Source organism: Sinocyclocheilus anshuiensis, unplaced genomic scaffold (assembly GCF_001515605.1).
Source record: "Sinocyclocheilus anshuiensis isolate Anshui unplaced genomic scaffold, SAMN03320099.WGS_v1.1 scaffold222, whole genome shotgun sequence".
NCBI classification, from domain to species: Eukaryota; Metazoa; Chordata; class Actinopteri; order Cypriniformes; family Cyprinidae; genus Sinocyclocheilus; species Sinocyclocheilus anshuiensis.
Window position 1 is genome coordinate 3,089,919 of NW_015542408.1, and position 9,110 is coordinate 3,099,028.

Sequence of the window (9,110 nt, forward strand, 5' to 3'; positions counted from 1 at the left end):
TAAACAACACATTTAAATTATGTTTAAATTCACATATAACATCTGCAGAGCTTTAAGCATCTACACAAAAGCATATTTACCATGTAGGCCAAGTCATTTTGTTGGGTGAATCGAAAAATTAGACAAAATGAGAGCTCTGTGCATTAAATCGAGATGTCTTATTAAATTCCACTGATAATTGCATGGGAAATGCACAATGCACAAACCACAAATAAAAGCTGATGAGATATCAAACATAAAATAATATGAAACAGGTGGCAATAAAGATACAAAGTGTGGAGAAAAAAAAGAAAATTTATTAGTGCCTGAGCAGGTTAAAAGTGAAAAGATAAGAGCTCATTTGTGTGTGTTTTCCATGAGCCGTTAGATGTTCCTAATGAGAAAAATCTAATATTAAAATATAAGAGCCTCCTTCACTGAAATATCCAATTTAATTTACTGAGATAAGGACACGGAAGACTATTTGCTAAATAAGCTTTACTCAAGAGACCAAAATTCATCTGTAGATTATCAAAATGTACAATAATCCTGGGGTTCTTTTAGTTGATAAACTGTTAGACAGAGAGGCTTTTGTATCCTTTACCATCCTCTCTGTATCCCTTTCTTTCTGGCACTCTTCTGAATCTTTCTTGTTTTCTCAGTGCAGTGGGCTAAAGGGTCCCACAAAAGCAGAATTGTGCAGCACCCACCTGCTCTAACCATGACCCACTTTGACAGTTTGTAAGGAGTCAAATCCAGATCTCATATCGGCTCTAAATCATGTGTTCAACACGGCTGCCTAGTTCTCATGGGTTTCTAAAGGTCTTCCGAAATACAAATTTCTTCTTCTCTTTTGTGAGATACAACAGACCTTTCTTTAAATAGATATTACTACTTTATCTGATGTTTTTTCTGTCTTAAGGCAGAGTAATAGATGCAGTAAATAAAAAATAATACACTGAATTAAATGATGAAACGTATATCTTGAGTGATTTGTTAAAACTAAAAATGTACTGTGAAAATAAATATTATGCAATACCCTTTCAAAATACAATTGAATAAGTAATACTCATAATTAATGCAAATATTAAGTACATAATTAAAACAATTAAAACAATGCAATGCAATATAAAATATAAAAAAACATATTACAATGAATATAATAATAACAATAATAATTTTTATTTAAAAAAATGCAAAAGAGGTGGTGTATGCAATAAAATATTTAATACTAATAATTAATAATTAAAATAATTAAATACATAATTAAAACAATTAGAACAATGTATTGTAAAAATACAAAAATATATTAAAATGAATATAATAATAATAAATTATTAATATAACACAAAAGGGGCGGTGTATGCTGTGAATACAGCAAATGATGGGTATTAAAAGATAAACAAGTTTTGTGGGTTGTGATTTTGTGTGGGCCTCATCATACGTAATGTGAAATGCTTTGAGATTTCTGAGATTAGAGTGATAACTGGCAAGTGAAGGTAATGAGGTCAAACATCTAATGTACAGGTGAGCATGACTGAAAGCAGCACTGTGACGTGCTGTTTAATGAGTTTTACAATGAGACGTGACAGCTGAATCCGTAGCCCTGATGTGAAACTTACTGCGAAACTGTCATTTTTCTGGACAGTGTGAGAGGAGAAGCAGAACAGACTAATATTAGACAACAGCAGCAGCAGCATTAGTAATTAACACACTCCACTCTCACTTAACACAGCCGAGAGCTTAGAAACACCCTCCGTTCACAGGGGCTTTGATATCAGAAAAGGAAAAAATAGCTTAACATGGATAAAGCACTAAACACACAGACAAGGAAGCCTAAACAACATTCAACTACAAATCAGGGGGTTCAAAATGTGACAACTGAACTTTTAAAGTTCAATTCCAAGTATAAAAATAGCTTTAATTTCATGCACATTCTTTTCACAAACATGTTATTTAAAAGAATAGAGCTCAACAACAGTGACCTCTCATTATTTTCCCATTTCGTTTTCCATAGAGAATTAAAAAAGTTGTTCAATAGAGTTCTTCTGAACTAAACCAGCCTGCAAAAATTGTATTTTCATATCAATTCAGTTTTTTATGCCATAATGGATACAACATCCTATTTTATCCAAATATAGGTAAATAGTTAGAAATTCTGTTTCAAAGCTGTAAACAAAGCAAAAAAAATACTGCAGTACGTTTTACAAGAAAATAAAAATGTCATGTTTAATTCAATGTTACTTGCCATTTCTTTGTAATTATTTGTGAAATTTACTATCAATTTCTGAGTGAAACTTTTCAAAATATAATTTTTTTCAGTGTAGCTAATGTTATCTAGTGTTCAATACAAAAACCTGTATTCATGAAAACATGTGGATCTTTAATGAGTTTTTATGTATTTTGAATAAAATCATCTAAAAACTAGTGCTGTCAAACGATTAATCGCAATTAATCGCACACATTTACAAAATATATGTGTGTATACTATGTATATTTATTATGTATATATAAATACAAACACATGCATGTATATATTTAAGAAAAAAATGTTGTTTTTATATTAAATATATTTATATATAAGATATAAGAATACGAATATATAAATGTATAAACATGTAAATATTTTCAAAATATATACTGTATGTGTGTGTATTTATATATACATAATAAATATAGACAGTACATATACATATATAATGTAAACAAAAAGTTATTTTGGATGTGATTAATCGCAGTTAATCGTTTGACAGCACTACTAAAAATCAACCAATCATTTTTACTTTTTGAACCAAACTATTGAGCTCTATGGCACCCACTCATTCATGCATATTTGTGATTAGACTACACAATCAACCAATCAGCATCCTCGTCACTCACCCTGAGCTCCACCCACTTGTCCAGCATTCTTTTGTCATTGAATTCACAGAGCAGCCCAGAGGAAGTGATGCAGAAGGTGCTGTTCGCCTTCCGGCCCTTTCCACAGGCCACATCGCTAAAGAAGTTATTCCGCAGCTCTCCAAGAAGACCAGAGCGGCCCAATAATGGTACTGTAGCGTTCACCTGTGAGAGATGACATTTATGAGGCTTTCACCTAAGACCCGGATCATATTTAGCACTGTGTGAATGGACTGGGAGTTCATGTGACATGACATTTTCAGCTGTGGTCAGGCTTGACATCTGTGGTGATGGTAAGTGAGAGTTAGAGACGGAAAGCCAGCCAGAAAGATCAAAAAGAGCTGTATTTGGTAGAGATAAGGCTAGCTGTCATCCGCCACGTTAGCATCGTGTACCTTGGACGACTTGGTGTGGTCAAGATACCAGAACTTCACGTGTCTATTCCCAGCTGTAACAAAGTACGAGCTGTCAGCTGAGAAAGACACAGCCGTCACTTTACTGGACACCTTGTTGGCGGCAATCACAACATTTTTCTGAAATGACAAAAAGACAAATATTCAATCTATGACAATTTTTATACTATGATTTATGGATCTGTTTTTTATGTTACTAGGGGAAAATCATGGTAAACAGATTATGAGAGATGGAACAACATTACAGGAATAATGAAAATTTGCTGAATATTTACTCTCCCTCAAGCTATCCAAGATTTAAATGTGTTTCTTCATCACAACAGATTTGGAAAAATTTTGGATTATATCACTTGCTCACCAGTGGATCCTCTGCAGTGAATGGGTGCCGTCAGAATGAGAGTCCAAACAGCCGATATAAACATCACAATAATCCACACCACTCCAGTCCATCAATTAACATCTTGAAGCAAAAAGCTACGTGTTTGTAAAAAACAAATCTAGGGCATTTTAATTTCTTTGCTTCTGGCCAAAGAGTCTATAATCTACAGTATAACAACGCTTCCTCCAGTAAAAAAAAGTTTATCTCCTGTTGTCATTTCACATCAAAATCCACTGATATATTTGTTTAGAACAGTTTTGGACTGTTTTTACTTGTAAACAGTGCTTGATCTATTCATATTTATCTCCTGATTCAGACGAGATGACTTTTTCACTTAAAAAAATATTCTGAATAGAGGACAATTCAATGGATTTTTTTACAAATACAATTACAAATACACAGTTGTTCGCTTTGCTTGAAGCTAATTGATGGAGCTGTATGGATCATTGTGATGTTTTTATCAGCTGTTTGGACTCTCATTCTGACGGCACCCATTCACTGCAGAGGATCCATTAGTGAGCAAGTGATGTGCTGTAATGCTAATTTCTCCAAAACTGTTCAGATGAAGAAACAAACTCATCTACATCTTGGATGGCCTGAGGGTGAGGACAGTTTTCATTTTCTGGCTGAACTATTTCTTTAAATTCCTTTTTTTTCAGCTTTAAGCATATACTGTATGTAATGTATATTCTTTAGTGTTGCCTTGTGTTAACACCATTCCTTTTATGCATTGCAAACACTGCTATTACCTGCAGGAAAAGCAAATCTAGTTATCCAAACAGCATATATGAAACAATAAACTAAATGAAAGCCATCTTTCATGACTGTGTGAATATTGCTAGTCACCTTCCAGGCCCAGACGTTGACGATCATGTCATGCTGGTATCCCACACTGATGATGTATTTACTATTGGGGGAGAAAGCCACACACGCCACGCCATATTTATGTTCGTGTAACTCCGCCACCTGTGTCCTCTCTGCCACATCCCAGACACGCACCGCCGGCATATGACCACTCTAGAGAGAGAGAGAAAAAGAGATTATGAGGGCCGTCAACATGCTTTACTCCAGACAATCTCAACACAAGAGCTATATCTACCACATTAAGAACCAAAAAACTGTATATTTAGAAACATACAACCAACATATATAAATATATACATACTACCTTCCAAAAGTTTGGGGTCAGTAAGATTCTTTTTAAGAAATTAATACATTTATTCATCAAGGATGCATTAATCTGGTCACAGGTGACAATAAGGATGTTTATAATTGTATTAAAGTTTATACATACACTAAAAGTAAAAAGTTTGGGATCAGAAAGCCTTGTAATGTTTTTTAAAGAAGTCTCTTATGCTCATCAAGGCTGCATTTATTTGATCAAAAATACAGAATAAAACAGTAATCTTGCTAAATGTTATTACAATATAAAATAATGGTTTTCTAACAATATAAATCTTTGTTATCACTTCTTAACAATTTGACACATCCTTGCTGAATAAAAGTTTTAATTTCTTTCAAAAATAAAGAATACAAATTTACTGACCCCAAACTTTTGAACTGTAGTGTATATTGTTAGAAAACATTTCTATTTTAAATAAATGCTCTTCTTTTGAACTTTTTATTCATCAAAGAATCCTGAAAAAAAGTATCACAGGTTCCAAAAAAGTATTAAGCAGCACAACAGCTTCCAGCACTGATAATAAATCATAATATCTGAATAATATCTGAAGGATCATGTGACACAGCTAAGTAACGGCTACTGACAATTCACAGGAAAAATTAAATGAATTTTATATATATTTTTTAAATTTAAAGTTATTCAAAAATAAAACAGTAATTTCAAACTGTAATAATATTTAACAATTATATAAACTTTTTACTGTATTTTTTGATTAAATGCAGCCTTGGTGAGCATAAAAGACTTCTTTCAAAGATGAAAAAAAAAAACTAATTCATTCATTCATTCATAAAAAATGTGTATATGTTATATATTATAGAAATGTCCTTTCCCTGGCCAGAAAAACACCATTTTGAAAATCCCCTGATATTTTCATATTTTCTCTTGACTGTGGGAACCTTGGATTTATATTTTGATGTATTGCAAGCATGTATTCAAGAGCACCTTTCTATTTTGTGCAATGCTTAGCTTGTTTGTGCAACACATTAACAGATGTCGAGACAGGTCAGTTCAATCCCACGTTACACAACTCCAATCAAGACAGATCATGCACGATCATGCAAGATTCATTCTGATTAATCTTACACAACATCCTGCTTTAATACAGAACTGTGCTGCCAACATCTGATCAGCATTCAGCGCTGCAGGGGCTTCACAGTGAGAATGTGGGGGTCAGAGGTCAAACCACAGTGAGCAGACATATGCCGATTCCAGACTGTTTCTGTCTCTTCCTTCGGGCACATTTTCTTTCTCTTCCTCCCTACATGCTATTTTCCTTGCCCTTTCTTGGCACTCTCGCTTTTACCTTTTTATGACAGCAGAGACAGTTGGCACGGTGCCGCCTGTTGCCATGGCAGCCAGTAAGCACAAACTCACATCACTTTCACATGCTGGAGTAAGAAACTCCTCTCAAACGGAAAGGATTACTTTTTTGTCCAAACGCACACACACACAAAATATACAACCGCATACACACATACAAAAATGTACAACCACACACACACAAATCACCCGTCCACAGGATTTAGTGGATTAGAGAAGTAGACAGGATCTGTGCTCATGTTCAGTCTTGCAAACAAAGTCCAAACAGCTCTGGTCACTGTCCACACTACTGTTTCCATTCATTACTGTCATGCCAGCAGACCAGAAGTATGGACACTTCATCAATGCATATTATCCTTAAAGGGATAGTCCACCAAAAAAGAAAAAAATAAATAAATAAAAATACAATAAAAATACAATAAATAATAATTTTAATTTAACCACCTTCATGTCATTGCATGACTTGTTTTCTTCTGTGGAGCATAAAAAGATATTTTGAACAATGTGTTTTTTGTCCATACAATAGAAGTCAATGGTCACCAAAACTGTTTGGTTATCAACATTCCTCAAAATATCTTCTTTTATGTTGCACAGAAGAAAGAAAGTCATTCAGGTTTGGAACAACATGAAAGTGAGTAAATTATGACAGAATGTTCATTTTTGGGTGAACTGTCCCTTTAAGAAAAAAATCATAGTGGATAACAGGCAAGCATCCACATTCCTCATTCAAATAACACTATAATTTTATTATATTTAACAACAAAATAAATGTCTAGAGATTGCACTCAAAAAGAGAATTTTAGCCAAAGAAATGCATCAAAACTGAGCAGAACCACAAAGGTTTATAATGACTACAGAAGTTTTCATGATTTGATTAAATAAATGTTTAAAGGCCTGGAAAATTACACTTGAAATTCCATGATATTTAGATAATAGGGTAATAGGGAAACTTTTAACACTCTAGCTAGAAATTTGCTAAATTTCTACCACCTTTTTTCTACTCAGATGACATTAAGTCTGTACATGAAGGGGGGAAAAAAAACATAATAAAATAACTGGTATTATTAATCAAGTTGACCAAATGATCCAATCAAATGCTGATAGACAAAATCAGCTTCCATTCTACATTACTCCCTGCTAATATTTCAGATAATATAATAACAGATTACAGAATTAAAATGTGTTGCCAATTACATTTTGTCTTTACACCAAATAAGAAATTATTAATACTTTTAAATATTTTAACTGTTATTTTTTTGTTGTTGTTGTTTCAATCATGTAGTTTTATTTTGAAGGTTGCAATACTGTGTTTTATTTCAAGCCGGACATAACTTGCATGCTTCTGCATGATTTCTATACTGCAGTCAAAGCAATAAATCCCTTCTAATCCAAACGTTAATGCTGCAGAATTGCAGAAGGAAAGCAATAGTCACATTTGTCTGTACTTGACTCCACTGTGACAAGAGACAAATTACACTGATAGTTAGTCACTGCCCACAGGGATTTCAGAATTCAGGCCTGAAGGTGCAAGATAGAGAAATGTATTTTCATACAGCTCGCCTACATCAGCTTTATCGAAGTATGAGATACTTCTCCAGAGCTCCTGACTTCCTATTAAATCATGTGATGTAACCACAAAGCACAGATATACTGAGGAATTGAGTACTCACCTCGCCCGTGACCACGTATTTGCCATCAGGAGAGAAGGAGACGGTAGTGATGGTTTTCCTGTGACAGAGTGGACGGAAGTATTTAGACAATGTTGAAGTGTATGCATCCTGCTAGTTGAGAGATGTCCTCTCCGTCTGGTCACCCATTGCTTACGATGATTATATGTTGAGCATCCCAACACTACAATATTTGTTCAACCAGTGGCATGAGTTTGGGACAGAATCATTTTGGTCTCCATAAAGAACCTTCCAATAAACAGTTCTTAAAGGAACCATTTTTAGTGTGGAGAACGTTTTAAATTTTAATTTAAAGAACCTTTTCTCCACTATAAAGAACCTTTTGTGAAATGGAAAGGTTTCACAGATGTTTAAGGTTCTTCATGGAACCATTGATGCCAATAAAGCACCTTTATTTTAAAGAGTGTAGTACACTTGTGCAGCTAATGAGCCATAGGAGGTGACATTTATCCATGTTGCGCTTGGTTACAAAAGTATTAAAGTCTTACCTGGAGCTATTGAGGATATGATGCTGTTTGTTTTTCTTAGGGTTCAGTAGCACCACCACACATCTATAAAACGATAAAAGAAAGGGGTCGTTAAAATGCTATTTAGCAGACACTTTCCAATCCAAAACAACATAATTATCATTTAACTATGGTGACAGTCCCTCCAAAGTCTTACTCAATGACAACCTTTAAGTTAGCAGTCCAGATCTTTGACCACACTAAGCCACAAGCCCACAATTTTGCTATCTAAATCATGGAGTGGCGTTTTCTACTTCCAAAATTAGACAAAAAAAAAAGAGAAAATGCACAAATCAGACTCATTTAAACATGATTATACCTGACTTTCCTGATTAACAATGTATCATATCCTGTGTCTGTTAATGTGTATTAGTCAGAGCAGTTACCATGATAGTACAATGGTATTCTTTAAAAGTAGGGATGCACCGAATATTCGGCAACCGAAATTATTCGGCCGAAAATAGCAAAAAAATCTCTTTCCGTGTTCAGCCGAATAAGCGAAAAGGCCAAATAATATGTACCGAACAATGACTAACACGATTTCTTCTTGTGGGTTTCTGCCAAAATATAAAAAAAAGCCGAGAAAAAGCAACAACTCCATCGACATTCATAAATGACAGTATTGTAATTTTACCGTCGTTCTGTAAAATAAAACAAAAAAGTAAGACAATAATAATGATAATAATAATTGCCCTACAACAGCTCTATTAATACATTTATTATAACATTCACACAGTGTTCAAA

The 9,110-nt window shown here is 34.0% G+C and overlaps 1 protein-coding gene across 1 annotated transcript in view; it reads right to left on the reverse strand.

Moving 5' to 3' along the window:
- The window catches only part of LOC107693179 (mitogen-activated protein kinase-binding protein 1-like), a 51,382-nt gene that overhangs the window by 22,266 nt on the left and 20,006 nt on the right, over positions 1-9,110 (reverse strand). The window contains exons 3-8 of the mRNA XM_016492471.1: positions 8,349-8,411; positions 7,843-7,900; positions 4,516-4,686; positions 3,273-3,410; positions 2,860-3,042; positions 1,602-1,619 (exon numbers count right to left, since the gene is read on the reverse strand). Coding sequence (XP_016347957.1) covers positions 1,602-1,619; positions 2,860-3,042; positions 3,273-3,410; positions 4,516-4,686; positions 7,843-7,900; positions 8,349-8,411 — 631 coding nt within the window. The remainder of the gene's footprint in view (positions 1-1,601; positions 1,620-2,859; positions 3,043-3,272; positions 3,411-4,515; positions 4,687-7,842; positions 7,901-8,348; positions 8,412-9,110) is intronic.